This window comes from Pyxicephalus adspersus, chromosome Z (genome assembly GCF_032062135.1).
Source record: "Pyxicephalus adspersus chromosome Z, UCB_Pads_2.0, whole genome shotgun sequence".
NCBI classification, from domain to species: domain Eukaryota; kingdom Metazoa; phylum Chordata; class Amphibia; order Anura; family Pyxicephalidae; genus Pyxicephalus; species Pyxicephalus adspersus.
Window position 1 is genome coordinate 83,816,388 of NC_092871.1, and position 17,710 is coordinate 83,834,097.

General features: G+C 37.9%; 1 protein-coding gene across 1 annotated transcript in view; it reads left to right on the forward strand.

Moving 5' to 3' along the window:
• Positions 1-17,710, forward strand: part of ASTN2 (astrotactin 2) — a 188,877-nt gene that overhangs the window by 73,366 nt on the left and 97,801 nt on the right. Inside the window, exons 5-6 of the mRNA XM_072430157.1 lie at positions 661-807; positions 1,899-2,066. Coding sequence (XP_072286258.1) covers positions 661-807; positions 1,899-2,066 — 315 coding nt within the window. The remainder of the gene's footprint in view (positions 1-660; positions 808-1,898; positions 2,067-17,710) is intronic.

Below are 17,710 nucleotides of genomic sequence, written 5' to 3' on the forward strand. Positions count from 1 at the left end.
GATCTTCCAGGTAAGCTGGCACTTTCCAAGAAAAGTGGAGGATGCATGGCTACAAGGAAGGTGGGGTATATTTTTTTGCCAGTGTTTTGGAGTAGGATGTCCCTAAAGCTTGCTTAGATCCACAAACCTTTCCCATAAAGCATGTATGGGCTTGCAACCTGCCCAAAACAGAGATGCCATTGGAAGGTATTGCTTTTATTTCACTAAAGGACCACAAAATGTGACCAGGCAGAATTTTTTTCACAATATGTGACACAAGCAAACTAGAGATTTTGAATGTTTTTGATGTTATATATAAAGATGTTTCTGTTTTACCACATTGATATGAACAAAACTGAAACTAGGTAGCAGGATTACAGGCTAGAAAGATTAGCTATGGGAGCAAAAGCTAACTTTATGTGTAATTCCAAGGACCAAATGAAGCTGTTTGGATGCAAATAAAAGAGTTTGTTTGGTATTAGTAAAGAAAAAGCTATATTTTTATTCATTTTATATCTAATTACGCAAAATGCGACCCAATTAGAGTTGAACGGGCCATGAACATTTAAAGATGATTATGTTTTAACTCACTAGTTAATTTTATTACCTGCTATATCGAATGTAAATGTTTTCCAGCAATATTAAAAATAACTCATTTTTTTCTCTTCTTCTTCATTTCAGGCGCTCTGAAGAGTCCACTGAGCCGAACAGCCCTGACATTGGTCGGGGTGAGTGCCTGTGTCTTGGCTGTGGTGTGTGGGTCGCAAATATCCTGTCCGCTCACAGTGAAGGTCACACTACATGTGCCAGAGCATTTTATCGCCGATGGTGAGTGGAGGGAACTTAAGTGTAAGTTTTTGAACAGTGGAAAGAAACTTTTTAGGAAATTAAAGCAGTGGAGGAAAAATTGAGAAGATGCTCAGGTTCAATAGTTCAGGTTGAAAGTAAAATTATGGCAAGACTATGGGCATTCAGCCTTTACCTATTCATAAATAAGCTTTAAAATATACCCTTACTGACCTCTGTAGCTGCAGGTACTGTAGATTATTTCATCCTAATATTTTACAGCTTAATACTTTAATTTTCTTTAAGTACCTTGCCTTTCTCACTCTTTCAAGCATCAATAAGAAATATTAGGGAAGAATAAGAGCTAAGACTTTAAGTTACTTACCTGTCATTAAATGTCTGTCATTGTTGTCCTGAAAACTTTTTTTTTTGGAAAATCAACATATATTTTTTTATTACATAGCAATACAAGGATACAAACAATAAACGATAGTTTGCGAGTCTAAAAAATTACATCAAAGGTAAGATCTCCCAAAATGCAGATGTAGGGTTTCCTCAGGGGAAATTACATATGGAGACACATCACAAAGGACAATCACAACAGTGGTGTTGGGGAGTGTTCAAACGTAAAAAGGTTCTTTAAAACTGGAGCAAGAAAATAGTAACTATTGGGTGAAAGAAATGTGACTTTATTTGATAATACAGAATAAAAGCTGAAATCCAAAAAAAAAACTATGTGATGGGAACCCTCTCACTACCACAACACATTGCTTTGTTTACATTGGACACCACTTTTATTCATCCATACCATACTTATGCACATATAATCCATTCATAAAAAGGAAATAATGAAGGGTTGTATTACACTCATTAGAATGAGTGTTGTAAAGATTTGCAGCCTAGTTTTCCAAATGTCACACATAGCTTTTTAAATGTTACTGATTTTAATTATTCTAGCCACAGTTTCATATGTAATTGTAAAAGATATGCAGTTAATAGTCCCAAAGGACAAGAATACTGTTTCGTGTGATAATTTAGTGTTTGCACAATAAACTAGAACAGTATCTCTTTCTTTTTAAAAGATTTTCCAAACAGCCTGATAACATGTACAGTTTTATCTGTTTGATTTTTAGGCAGCAGCTTTGTGATCACTGAAGGCAGCTATCTGGATGTATCTAACTGGGTAAACCCAGCCCAACTCTTTCTCTACTATCAAGTGAACTCCACCTCTCCATGGGTGCCAGATCTTTGTGGCCAAAGAACTTTAGATTCCTGTGAACAGATATGTGACCCAGAAACAGGTGAGTACAATAAAGGATAGATGGTTCAGACACTTTGCATGCATGCAAAGTTGATGAATGAATGTTAGGATGTAAATATATTCATTAGGTATTGTCCTATTTTTAGAACCATACCCCCATGTCCCTTCTTCCCTCTTCAGTAGTCCCTGTTTTTGGGTTCATGCATTCTTTAAATTATTACATTTGTAATAGCCAAAAAAAAGAAAAGATTTTAAAGGAAAAAAAAAAACAATTGAGGGATTAACCCAACCAGTTCATTCAGAGTTCCTAAAGCTTTGTCTGATTGACTATAAGATTGTGACATAGCTCTGGGGCTAACACCACTTGGTAAAGTCAACTGCATGAAACCAAAGGCTCTTTTGGTTGTCTGTAGATGCAGCATTCTGGCATCTAATGTATACGTTTGATACGGTGGAGGAGAGGGGTCAACCAATGTCAACCAATGCAAATGTTATTTTTCCCATTGATTGATAGTAGGGGTTTCATGAAAGCTGGACATTTTCAAAGGATTCTTTAGGGATAAAATGGTTAGGAAAGGCTGGATTAAATAATTATTTTTGCAGTTTAATATTTATGGTGGTAGGAAAATTTCCTTGAGAAAACAGATGTTCTTCTTTTTAGCTCAGAAAATTATAAATGTGAGCTACTGTCTTGTATAGTCTTATGAACAGGGGTGTATTGAACTGTGGGGCTTTTCCAGAAGTCATCAGGAGCTTTAAAAATAGACGTGAATAATTTCCCACCAATGATGCCTGCGTAAATCTGACACCAAATTCACTCTTTAAAGCTGGTTGGATGGGACCAGTGGATTCACACTTTACTTATATACATAACTACTGACTGTAATGTTCTTTATTATTTGTATGTAAGGGGACTAATTTGTCCCAATGATCAGAAATGCTATTCTTGTCATAAATCTCTTTAAGGGTCCTCTATGACCACTGATCTCCATTGTGAAGGGTCATCCCTTCAACTAATCACCAGTGTTAGAAAGATTTTCTTCACCAATCACCCATGTAAAGGTACACCTGGTACAGCACCAGTGCTCTCCATGCTAGCCCCCCAACATAAAGCCACACTCTTTGCATATAACAAGCCCCCACTCATCCTCAAGAGGCTAGTTGCGCCTTCCCAGTACACAGTTGACCCCAGAAGGGATAGCATCTGGGGAAGAACTAACAGAGGACTGGGAGCCTACAGATAAAGCAGTACAAATGATTCCAGCTGAGGCAAATCCAGAAGCCTGAGATAGAAGTCAAACACAGATAATCGCTCCACCAGACGAGGTCACCAAGGCTTGTGTTCCAGCAGCCAATGGCAGGGCAGGGGGAAGCCGGAGACTAATCCACTCCTAGAGTTTGTGCCGAGGATGCTGAGAAGGTACATCTCAGGGTGCACAGCTGAAGGGAAGCAGGAGATGTTGCTATTTCCTTGTTCTCCTTGATGTTGCAAGGGACATCGTCAGGCAGATTAAACTGATCATATTCACAGACCCCCACTGGTAACCAATATGAAGGTACACTTCTCCCACTCAGCAAAGATCTAACTGAACAGAAGACAACCAATGCAAAAGAATGGTAGTGATTCTTCTTCTCTGGTTCAATTCTGGTTTATTGGTTGTCATTGTCAACAACCCAATAATTACACTAATATTCTATGAGCTGTAGATATAATAATTTATGTAAGAGATTCCTCTAAAATTAGAAGATTGTGAATGACTGGTCTAGTATATATTATTACAATTTGATTCCGAATGTATTTTATTACATTCTGTTCTTAAAAGAGTTAAAGTTGAAGTTTAATGTATTTATATTTTGCCTGTGGTTCCTGGTATGTGATTTTCTATAACCTTTTTCTATAACAAAGGTAAGATACCACAAAGACGTTGCAGAGAAAGAAACTGCATGCTAATGAAATTAATAAATGCAATAGTTCTGTTTTTATTGCATACCTTATTCAAGATCCAGTGAGACAATTATTAGATCTGTGTGTTTCTTTATACAATGCAGACAGCTTGTGGCAGGTAGGAAAGGCTGGCAGGGTGCAGGGCATAAGTTCCAAAAGACAGAAGGCTGTGATAACCCTCTCATAGAATGCTGAGCCTCTGTGCTTGAAAGAACTAATAACTAATGAATAAATGGGGCTGGCCAGGGACAGCCAGCTGGGAGGAAATGGATAAATGAGGCTGGATATCCTCCAACCAGGAAATAAGACAGGAGCTATCTAACTTGCTGTAACTTCTAATGTGCATTATGAGAAGCTCCTACCGAGCAGTGAAATGAGTGTAAGCATTTTCAGTCCAAAAGAGAAATCTGTACAACTGCGAAAGACTGAAAAGAAGGCTGGAGGTCAACATCTAACAAAGGTAAGGTACCACAGAGACGTTGCAGAGAAAGAAACTCCACGTATACTTTATCACTTTCCATGGTATCAAAGCTTTCACTGACATTTAAACTATAATAAAACCCAATTGCAAAAATATCATATATTCCTTAATATTTCATTGTCATTCAAGTATTTTTTTATTATTTTTTAAATCTTTAGCTTTTGTTAAAATAATATACGGAGATCTTACCATAAAGATTCTTGTTCATACGATTCCTGTTATGTGATGACAAGGTTTTGACCCATTTGTTGTCACCCAATCACATACACTTCCAGTGGAGACCATGAGCAGGTGTGCCTATACTGAGTGTAAGAACTTTCCACCATTGTTATCAAAACAAAACTGGTCCTGAGAAATGCCATGCAGCCATGAAGTGCATGGCAGACAGGACAGCTGCAATGAAGCTGTAAGAAATCAGAAGCACTCAGATGTGTTTACCATAGAGTGGACATTTCACATTGAAATCAAATAGTGGCTTAGTTAGAAATCACATTGAAATCAAATAGTTGGAAAAGTTGGAAATCAGAATTGAACGCTGTGGACTTAAGCATTGAAACTGTAAAATATAATTTTTTTATAACTAATTTATTGATTGGTCTTGAAATCTTGAAAGGTTGTAGATTGTACTCCATATTCCTACCACATTGGGATCAAAGAAGCCGCATTCATTGTATACGCCGGAAGAGTTCTCCAAGGCATTCCAAGTATTGGAAGCATGCTCAATCTGGCATAAGATGGATTTTTCCCTGATCAATAATTCAATTGGGGAATATTGATCATTTTGCCTAAACAACTTGATATCTTTAAAAATTCCACCTCCTTTTTGTGTTATTCAATTAGGTATCAAGCTATGTGACCTTGGATAATACGCCAGTCCTGTCTGCACTTTATTGATAAGAACAATGCCCTTTTCCATATGTTTTTGCGATCAGAGAAAGTTCTGTTTTTTATTGGATGTTCATTTGGTTCAATAGGTTCATTCACTAAAGGGTTCTAGGTCGTGAAAATTCACTGTTCCAACATGGATGGAAAAACTGTATTTTGCTGGCACATGACTGGATTCACCAAAGCTTTAGCTTCGGCACTAAGCTACCTCGTGCAGTAATAAATTACAAAGTTAACAGCCTGAACCAAAAAAATGTCCAAACTAGTGTTTCCCAACTTTTTTAACATGGGTGAACCCGTTGAAATTATTTTCATGTCTTTCAAGGACTCCCTGCTATAATTACCATATCCCCATTTCACAGTAAATTAGTGTGGTGGTCAGTAGGAAGAATGTCTCCTACATTGCTGGCCAATGGAAGAATGTCAGCCTTATTGATAACCAAAGAGATCATTTGTGTCACTGAAACTGAGAGCCACAAACTGCTCATCACTCAAGGGACCCCTAGCAACCTCTGGAGAAACATCAGGGTTCATGGAACCTTGGTTGAGAAACACTGGTCCACATTGTTACAAGTGGGATGGCAGATGGTTGCAGGAAGTGCATAGGGCTTTCTGCAAGATCTAGTTGGGGAAATATGGCTGAGAATGGATGTGGTTGAGATAATTTGCCATTGGAAAGTTGGTAAATGTGGACCTGACATTCAAAGCGGGGTTGTTGGATGGTCTGCACCTGAAGAGCCATGGGCCATTGTCCTCAATTTCCATTGGTACATGCTTGTTTTCAACAGTGGACACTTGGTAACCTATCACAAGAGGCATCTTATACATAAAAAATGTTTTGGATGCTACAGTTAGCAAAGTCAATGCAATTGGTAACATGATCCAATCTGAAGACCACTGCCGGAAAGGAACCTCAGATATATAAAGGTATTTATAATTTCATTATCTACATATTTCTTTGTGTATTGCCAGACACAAACATTTTCTACTTTTTAAAATATTGTATTTGCTGTTTCCACAGGTATCCACATAAGGAAGTGAGCAAACAGTTCAAGCATGGGCATGGGAAATGGTGGCCTATTTTGGTCTTTTACACTTACATGCATTTTAGGAAATGCATTCCAGGTTTGCTGAGCTACCCAGGTTATAGCTATTATTTTCAAGTCTTCCAGAGCTTTAATAAATCAGGCCCACTGAGTATGCACCTTGTGGAGGGTGGTAAGTCCAAACTGAAACTGAAAATTGCTAATATTGAGTGGGTTGGTTAGGTTTTTGTGTATCCACTAGGAACAGACACCCTCCCCAACTCTTCTGGAGAGGGACCGAAAGTAAGGAAAAATAAAAAATTTAAGTTGTCACTGTTGGAAAAGAGATAAAAAAGGAAATTATACAATAAAAACTTTAATATGTAGCACATGTTTAGGAGGAAATTTTATATTTTCCAGTCAAAAAAATAGCACCTAAATCCCTGTACAAGATGTGCTTACAAAAACTCAGCTGGAAGATGGGCGTTAGGCGTAATGACTAATAACATCAATATTGCCAAACAGAGTTTTAAAAAATTAAAAAAAAATCCTCTTTCAAATAAATATTATGAATATTTTTTTTTTCCAAAAGTAGCTTTATTGATATAATCAAATAAACAATAAGGTATACATTAAAAGTATAACATTTGAAAGATGACAGTCTTTGAAGTTACATAACAAATAAAAGTATATTTTTACAAGATATATTTTAGACTTCAGAGAAACATTGATAAACAACAAAACATTTAAAACCAGGGTATTGTTTGTTGGTGAAGGGGAGGAACAATGGGGAAGGGAGCAATGAGCAGAGAACCCGAACTTGAGTAGCTGTAAGTTTATTAGGTCGGAATGTCAGAAAGGTAAGTCTGGAATATATTCGTGCTACGGAAATGTATCCAGCATGCCCGTGTGGAGTAAAAATGTGTTATGCCATCTCTGGATGAATGGATAAGTTCCTCCATTTACATTTATCCTTTCCACCATTCTTTAATTGTAGGTATTTGGTTCGATTTCCATCGTAGTGAAATTATTAACTTGGATGCATTCAGGAGGTGGAATAGTAGTATCTTTTTCTGTTTGTTTGGCTGAGAGTCGCTATGGTGCAGAAGAATCTGTGCAGGAGTCAACTGGTGTATTTCACCTGTAATGACCGGGATAAGGTCCTGGATATCCTTCCAAAATGTTTGAATACTAGAACAGTAATATGTAAAAATGTACCTTCCTCTGCACCACAGTGCCAGCACTTACTGTCCTATTCTGGGTAAAGTTTATTGATTGTTCTGGGTACTCTATACCATCTTGTGCGTAGTTTAAAATTGTTTTCTTGAATGTTTACTTTTTTGGAGCCTTTTAACATTAGTAGATTATTAGTTTCCCAATCCTGCTTTGACAGGTAAATGCTTGGGTTTTTTTCCCATTTAGACTGAAGGAGAGACTGACTGGCCCCAGGAGAGATGGTCAGTTCCTTGTAGATTATTAAAATTACGTGTCTTATTGGGGTAGATGATAATTTGATGATAATTCGAATTGAGAAAGAATATACAGTGAAAAACATCAATTTTTGTAACAGGATTTTACAGGCCAATATGAACAACATGTAATATAAAAATAACAACATTTTCTTAAAATTTACATTAAAAAACGCTCATTTCAAATACATAAAACCACATAAAACCATTATTACATGCAATAACCTCTTCTTTCAGAGTGTCTCTGTGAGGGATATATTCTGGGTTAGTTCTCTACACGTTTCACGGAAATATTTGCTTCCTCAGGAGAGAGGAGAGAAAATCTACAACCATAAAGAAGTTTACATTACTACCATATTCATAATACCATCAGTGAAATTATTACTGCATCAGCAGTAAAAATACAATATATTAAACATATTACACACCAATGTACCTGATGCTTGTATTTTCAGCAACGCTTACTATTAGAATCAATGATGGGGAACAGACTGGTAGTAATGGCAATCAATCTGTTATATGCTTCAATATGATATCATATCATAAATATGATAGCACTTTAATTTATTCGTCCCATCATATTTTACATATTTAATAGTGCCTAATAGCCCAATTAATACCCACTACCACTAATACCAAAGAATTCCAATCTGTGTTGCAAGAAACTACTCCATGCCCCACGGCCAAACTCCTCAAATGTGATGCGCAAAGAGCCAGGCAATTAGCAATCAGTTATCCAAAATCCCTATATCTTATGCCACCATATATTCAGTGCCATCCCTGCAGCCAAAAAGATTGTTGATGTCACTTAAACTGACTTGAGATGCACAAACTGCTCATTGTTCAAGGAACCACAAACAACTTCTGGAGGAAGCCTGGTTGAAAAACATTGACCTAAAAACTAAACTGAACTCTTTAAACCTAGAGAGGAATGAAGTCCAAAAATATTTATAGTTTTTATTGTATTGTCTGGACATGTTTTAATATTTGTAATATTTGAGTATTGAATGGTATCTGTACTTTAAAAATGCTATTGATAATGATATTACACAATAAATTGCCAAGTTTGCTTTAAATATACTCTTTGTGTGTAGTTTATTTTTATGCTTCCTTGATGTGTAGGTAAACCCAAATTAGAAAATCTTGGGACTACAAAGCCCTGTCCTTCACAGTCAACTACTTGTGCAATGTGTAGATCTGGGCTAGTTTTGTCAGTTTGTATCCTTATGTTTTCTGGTAGAGCATACAGGACACTGTGCCAACATGGGGAGTGCACATGTAGTCTCATATTAAGCTTTTGCCATACTCTGTTGGCATGAGATTTCCATGGATTGCAATCATTCCTCTTATCCCAATTGCACCATTCTAAACAAAGAAACACACCATCTCTCACCCTCTTAATCTGTGTGGACTTTTTTTTTCTTGAAATCAGTATATTTTATTAAATTAATAATTCCTTAAATTGCCTTGTTCTAAAACTCCGTGTGATGGGGTAACAACTTGTTCTGCCTGCCTTCTAATATCTCCATCGCAACCTTGTCACATGGGCTTCTGATAAAGATTTCATATGGTGTATTCTATAAAAATTGCACAGGTGTGGTCCACTGTTGTCATTTCTAGGAAACCTAGAAAATATATTAGATAAAGTCATCCCTGGAGTCCATGTCAAAACAGTGGCTACTGTCTGGTTGCAGAGGATCAGTAAATCTGAGATAAAACAAAGGGTAAAGCTGCGTTCACACTAGCAATAATTATCATTCGAAACGTACGACTAATGACCGATCGTCCGATAATCGTTAACAAAAAAAGTGCACAATGACGCCGACGAATGAGGATTGTCTCTGGAAACGAACAACCGTCCTGGTGGATCTGATTGAGCGACGATCGTTCACTATTTATTGTGTGTACGGTCGTTGAGTGATCGTGGATGGTTCTGCACTATACTTTACATGTCACGCCCTACATCGTTCAAATGACCGTATCCAGCGTGTGTACATTATTGGTGGATTATATTTGAACGATAGTATTGTTACAACATGTACAGCATTGTGCACAATACGAACGTTCAAAAAAATTGTGCATAATCGTGCATAATCATTAGTCCTTCATTTTCTAACGATAATTACGTGTGTACCTAGCTTTAGAAGACTGAATATAATTCAGTGGTTTGCATTTACTAAGACAAGCACCATGCCAACAAGCTAGCACTCCCGCATGAAACCCTGCTGAGATTTGTCATGGAGTCACAGTAAAGTTGTGATTCACAACCATCTGTACAACAAGGGAGTGATAATGTTTCCCAATGAGTAACCTTTCCACTGTTTCATGTCCCTGTTAAATGCTTACAACTGCTACCTTAACATATTGGATTTATTCTGCTGAATTAAATTTCCAGTTCTCAATCGACTTTGCTTTTTACAACTTTCATAAATATAGAGGACTCAAAGAAAATCACGATCACAAAGGCAGGAAAGCTGAAAAACATCTGGAATAATCGGGACATCAAATTGTATTGAATTTATTGATTTTGAGGAGGGGAGGGAACAAATGAATAAATGCATCAACATACACAGTGATTTTATGTGGAAAAAACAACCTTGATAAATGTCCCTAAAGTGTTACCACCAAATTGGTATAATATTGATCATGCTTTATGGATATTTATCCTGATTACTTAATTGCTGAAACTTTGAAAACCTTTTAGATGCCAGGATGACTGCTAAAAAAAGCATTTCATGATAAAATGCTATTCTGAAGGAATATTCTATGCCAAAGGAAGGACAGTATACTTACAGTATACTATAGTATACTATACTTAGTAAAGGCCCGTGTCTTTTACTTACCCTTCTTTCCAAAAATAAAGCCTTCATCAGTCTCTTCATTATTTAACACTTCAGGAAGTGTTAGCTTACCTGTGTGCCCAACTGGGCATGGTGGCTCCTTCTTCTGACACCTATCTCAGTTCTGTTCAACCTAGAGGTCCAAAATCCTATTCAAATATTCTCCCCCAATGGGTTGAAGTTTACAGCACCGTGTTACCTGGAAAGCAGTAAGGGAACAAAATGATGAACTTCTGGAAAAGCTCTCTAGTCGAGAGCTTGACCAAATATTTTTTGTTACCTAGGATGTACGCTGGTGTAAGGAAAATGGACCATGAAAGGTTCTTCTTACCTATGTAAAGCTAAACTGGGCTAAGCCCATTGGTTACAAGCAAAGCCATGCCAGTTTGCTCAGTTCTAACAGGCCAGATACCATATCTAATTTGCAGATCCAGTAATATTTGTGGTATAACAACCCCAATCAGCATGGTCTATAAAAGTTCTCCAAGACTTGAGATGATAAACTATCAAGGGAGAACCCATGTGATCCAGCAAACCTGAAAAATATTTCCTCAAAATAATTTGCTATTGGTTGGCAAATGTTTTCAGTCCTGGACCAGATCTTTTTCAGGTTTGTTGGATAACCCAGGTTTCCTGTAATAGTTCAGTGTTTCTTGAACTTTTTATCATGGGGGAAGCCTTAAAATAACGTTCCGGTCTTCAGGGATATATTTATTATATTCACAGCTCACAGTACATTAGTGTGGTGGTCTGTGCTGACCTGAGAGGCACAAACTGCTAATTGCCCATGGAACCCTCAGCAACCTCTGGAGAAACCTTGGTTGAGAAGCACTAGTCTATCTTTTCCAGTCCAGGGGAGCATTAATAAATCAGACCCAATGTCACTTGGTGTCAATACATTTTTTAACAAGGACTACATAAGTTAGAGAAATGCAATGTGTAAACTACTTAGAGGTAAGCTGTTGCTTATTAAAGCATCGGAAGTAAATAAGAAATATTAAAATATACTAGAAAAAGATTATCTGGATAGGAAAGTTGTAAAATACAAATCGAGTCCCTAAACATATAAAATACTAAAATTGCAGTCACGGAATGCAATAATATATAAACAATATTAATGATACAACACACAAAGTAATATGAACATTAAATCAATGAAAGTTCTGTAGGTTCTGTGAAGTGATGAAAAGGAAAAAATGCTACTACAAGTAGTAATATGTAAAAAAATCATATTGCAAGCAATGACAAAGAGGCAGGAACAATATTTACTGATATGGTTGCTGAGATACATATAGATATAAAAACAGGAGACAGCATATTATTAAAAAAAAACAAATCAAACAATGCAGAACAAAAATACAACAGTTATCAAATGAACAGATAGGTGCAATAAAAATATTCAGTTGAATATTATGTCTGCATTTGCAAAAAATAACCAATAACAGGGTATATTTAGATTGGTAATGAGTTTGCAGCGCGGTTACAGCTTCCTTATGCCAGTGAAGCTCTGCCTCAGAGGGGATGCTACAAGTTTCTTCTACTTGCGGATTACTGCAACCTGTGGCCAAATCTGCAGACACTGGTTCTCAAAAAATGAGAGCTGCAGTGTAAGTGACTGATCAGCTGGCAGGGTACCAATCACCATGAGCCACCCTGATGGCACTCAGTTAATGAGGGGCCATTGCACACTTTTCTTGGAGTGCTATTCATCACCCACAGAAATTTGTAACTACCACAAATGGGCCAGTTGGTTGTGTTTTTCCCCAGAGCAAAAGATTTCCCATTCTCCCCTGCAAGAATCATTAAAGTAGGAACTCTCCTTTAAAGTTTATTTTCATAGTTTGCTCTAGGGTTCGTCTCTGTTACTTTGGCCGATATGGAAATCACATATGCCCCTGCAACACAACATGAGATCTGCTAGGATGGTTGTTTTGCACCTATATGGATGTTTATTCTCAGCTAACAACTCTTCTAGGGTCTCTTCTTCCATTTTAATGCGGTTGTTTTTTTGAAGGAATGAAACTGACCTTTCATCAGGGCAGGGACTTGAGGATAAGGCTAGGTAAGAGTTGGTATCTACTGAGAAAATCACACAAAGATTAAAACATATCTCCAAATGTCTTACTGAAAAATAGTAATAATGTCCATCTATGGACCATTAGAAAAAAAGGTCATGTTTCTATTTTTTGTACTCTATAAAATGTTAGTGAAGGGCTCACCACACACAAAGAACCATTGGTGCAGATAGCTTATATTTGTTGTCCAAAATACCAAAACTTTCGGATTTAATGGGTTTTGGTCTTTTGGGTAACAAGTGAAAAATATATACATCTACAATAAAATTTTAATTCTTTGCATTTTAGTATTTTGTTGCTTGCAATCAAAGGGTTGTTTTGGTCTGGACTTGGAGCAAGTTGAGTTAACCAATAGAAACCATAGTGAATGCCAAACTTTTGCCCAACTCTGGCAAAAAACTATAAATTGTTGAGCAGTATCAGAACTTGCTCCAGTGCTCAGGAAAAACTTTGTAGCATCTTTAGGTATTTGGGGCCTAATATGTGAGTACTTGGCAGCATTTAGCTCAATTTTATCTTGGAAAAGAACTAAAGGGCCTGGATAAGTAGCTTCTATCCATGGCAGGATCAGAGAAAATGAATAGGGGTACAGTACAACTCACTGTGACCTGCTGTCAATTCTGCAGATGTTGATTATTTAAGAATTAGGGCTGTAGTGGGTGACTTGGTGACCAGGAGCCACGTGAAATCCCCATTATTAGGGAACCATAGCACACTTTGCTTGATATTCTTTTTATCACCCACAGATATTTTTATCTAACACAAATGGGCCAGTTGTTTATGTTTACCCCAGGCCAAAGATTTAAAATTGTTTCCTATAACAGGAAACAATGGCACACTTTGCTTGTTGTGCTCGGGGTGCTTTTCATCACCCACAGAGTTTTACACCAGCACAAATGGGTCAGTTACTTGTGTTTACCCCCAGGCCAAATATTTCCAATTCTCCTCTGCAATGGGGAAACATGGCACACTTTGCTTAAAGGTCATGGTTAGGGCTTATAATAATTGTGGTGCAGATTTGCAGCTGTTTATTTGGTATCCAGGTCTGGAGCGTATTGGATGGAATGGGTGGGCCAAACACTCCATCCCTTTCCCAGGCTAAGATTTGGAGATGGCTCTGAAGGACCTGGCTAGTTATAGAAAAAGGCAGTGTGTTTCTGAGTTAGGAAGTAATTGGATCCTGAGCCTGGTTTAAAGAAAAGGGTATTGGGAGAGACTTGATTTGATGTGAGTGCTCGGATGATAACTAGCCAGGCAAGTTTTGGAGTTAAGTTTCTAGAACCATATCAAAAGGAACTCTATAGCAAAGGCTCCAAACCCAAAGCCTGGCACTGTTATCATGAGTGACCTTTGCCAGTTTAGTCTTTGCTGCTTAAAGCGTGTGTCTTCTGTTAGCATACTGCTGAAGAAATGCAAAGTAATTTTCCTGTATGCTGAAGAAAGCTTATTTTGCATCCAATAAACAACACTGTTTTGGATTGGATGGCAGTGTCCTGAATATGTGATGCATTGAACCTGATTTCCCCAAATATCACAATATGTAGACCAAATGTCCTCTTTGTATTTGATCCAAAATCAGACTTCAGATAAGAATCATACCAACCATTTTTTTCTGACAGGGGCTTTTTGACAGGGGCTTTTTGATACTATATATAACTTTCTTCTTGACTGCTAGTCCACCACTGTTACCCTTATAGGCACGTACAGTGATACATTTTAAATAAAATGTAAAACAGAAAAAGAAATCGTTCGTTGGTTAAGAAAAAAAATACAATAACAATCTTGCATCAGAAAAAGCTGTTTGCAGAGGGATTATGCAAGTGTTAAAAAGTATTATTAGGGAGACTATAAACATTGACATTATTAAAGTTTTTTCAGCATGAGGTTATGAGGATAGACGAAGATTTAGGATTTGCCATCCATCATTCTATCAACCAAGGTATTGATTCCCAGTGGAGTGCACCAGATAAAAGACCTTTTTATACCTAAATCGAGGGTACAGACGAAGGTCTAGGATTTCCTATCCATCATTCTATCAGACAAGATATTGATTTCCACTGCAGAGAACCAGATAAAAGACTTTTTATACCTAAATCTTCTAAAAGGAGACATTTTTTTGTAGAAATAGATTGTAAAACTTAAAAAAATGTTCCAAAAAAAATATATAATAAATTTTTTCAAGAACTCAGCATTTTTGTCTCTTGAGGAATATGACCACATTCTGAATCTGGTGGAAACCGAGCTGTGGTGGTGATTCATGCTGGCTTCAATATTTATGAAAATGCTAATGTCAAAATAATACACATATTAGAGTTGTGCATCGGGACAAATTCTCCACCAATCTTTACTTCTCCTTATTTATTTTGAATGTAAGGTGGAATGAAACAAAGTAAATTGGGATAGAACATTATATCCTGGCCACAGCTCTAATGCGCAAGAGGATATCAAGGTAAACTCAGTCATACTATGTGGTGTTTCTAAGTTGGTGCAACCAATGCTTAAGCCAAAGTGTAAGCTTTATGGGCAGGCAGATGGTATATATGTATTTTTTTAACAGAATTTTCCAAATTGTACATATAATAACCATTTATGTCACCACATTACATCTTCAAAAAACAACATACCTTTCAGCTTACTTAATTGCCACTAATTTTTAAAATGTTCTCAAATGCACCCAAGTGTTCAATTAAAAGCAAAATAAAAAAAATACAAAAACATTGCAGTTTCATCTTGAAATACATGCACCTTTCTCGTGATTTATCCCATTAGGTCTCCCCTATCACTATCCCTTAATTAAATCTGCCCTCTCATAGTGAATGGACTGCTCTCAGACTCACTGCCCATTTCTAATGGCACGAGACAGGGCTGTCCTCTATCTCCTTTAATTTTCATCCTATCCCTGGAGCCGCTCCTGCGCATGATCCGTGCCTCCTCTACTGTCTCAGGCCTGGATATGGGAGGTTCGGTCCAGAAAGTAGCGGCTTAGCCGATGATTTATTGTTTGCCATAACCAACCCTGTTGTCTCTTTGCCTAATCTCATGACAATCCTGAATGAATTCAACACCCTATCCAACTTCAAAATTAATTACTCCAAATCAGCAGCTTGGGATGTAACGCTTCCAACTGGAGCCCGCTCCCATCTCCAACAATCGTTTGCTTTCCGATGGGAACCTCATGCGATTTCGTACCTAGGCATGAAAATCCCCAAAACACTCTCGGAACTATTTGACAGGAACTTTCTCCCGCTGCTTTCCACAGTGAACTCTGATCTGGACAAGTGGGATAAACTGACTTTTTCTTGGCTGGGACGCATAAATGTTATCAAAATGAATATTCTCCCTTGGTTTTTTTACATTTTTCAAACGCTGCCCATTAAAATTCCTGGGTCCTTTTTTAGGAACCTCACCTCCAAACTTTTTCGCTTTATCTGGCGAAATAAAGCTCCAAGGCTTTGCAGATCCTTACTTATGAGGTCTAAATTGGAAGGGGGTCTGGGAGTCCCAAACCTGTTTTACTACTATTTGTCGGCTCACCTGACACAGGTAATGGATTGGTCCAGAAACAGAGGGCTTAAGCAATGGATATCTTTGGAACAGTGTTTTTGCCCAACACCTTTGCTCCTCCCCCCTTGGTTGCCGATTTCGGACTTCTCGGGTCTTAAAACTCATCCTACGGTGGGATACACATTGGAGCTGGCTGTACGGAGCTTCCACCGTTTACATCTCTCACCTTCCCCATCACCTCTTTTTCTGGTCCTGAGCAACGCGTCCTTCCCCCCAGGTATGGAGGACGGGAGGTTTAAACAACTGCTCTCTGCGGGGGTCTGCAGGGTGTTACACTTCATTAGATCAAACAGATGGATTGACGCGGGGGGACTAAGAGAGGCTACGGGTGAATTTCAGCTGGATTTCTGGAAAACTATGCAGATCACCCATTTCCTGTCTGATCCCTGCCCGGTCCTATCCTATCGCAGGTTCCTTACTTCTTTTGAGCAACTATGTATGGGAGAGAGTGGAATTAGACACACTTTATCTGTGGTTTATAGGCTGTTGCAAATTCCACCTCCTGATTATACGCCTACATTCCTGGGTTCTTGGGAGACTGATTTGGGTCTCTCTTATTTTCACGGAAGGCATACAAAAGCTCGGTCGTCAGACACCTTATTGTGGCTGCCCTTTCCTGCATTGCTGCTTGCTGGCGAAATCCGGCCCCGCCCATGATTGGATCATGGCTTGGTAGAGTAAATGAAATCCATTGAATGGAGGATCTTACCTCCTCTGTGAGGGGCACTGGCAGGAAGGTGGCTCACACTTGGTACTACTGGTCACAATTTATGCTTAGTACCGAATACAGAGACCTTGCTTCCTCTAATTGAAATCTACGTTTGGTTTTCATACTCACATTTTTCCCTTTGGGAGCAATCCCCCCTACTTGGTGCACTTTCCCGTCCACTTTTCCCCCCGTCCCTTTTCCCTTTTCCCCTGTTTTCATTGTACCCCGTTTAAAATTTTAAATAAAGAATGTTTTAAAAAAAAAATCTGGCCTGCAACCTTACCTTCATTAGATATGTCCCCCAGGCTTCCTTCAATAAATATTTCATCCAGCCTTCCATTCAACTATTATGTCCTCAAGTCGTTCCTTCATAAGTCTACCATTTAGCCTTCCCTTCATTAGATTTGTCCTTTAGCCTTACCCTACTTTAATTTGTCCTTCAACCTTCCCTTCATTAAATCTTCCCTGCAGCCTTCCTTTTAATAAATCTTTCCTCCATCCTTCCCTTTGTTAAATCTGTCCTCCAGCCTTCCCTTCAAAAAATCTGCCCTCCAGCTTTCCTTTTATTAAATCTTTCCTCAAGACTTTCCTTAATAAAATCTGTTCACCAGCCTCCCCTTTAAGAAAATTTGGCCTTCAGTATTCCCTTTAATAAATCTTTTCTTTAGTCTTCCACTTGTTAAATCTTTCC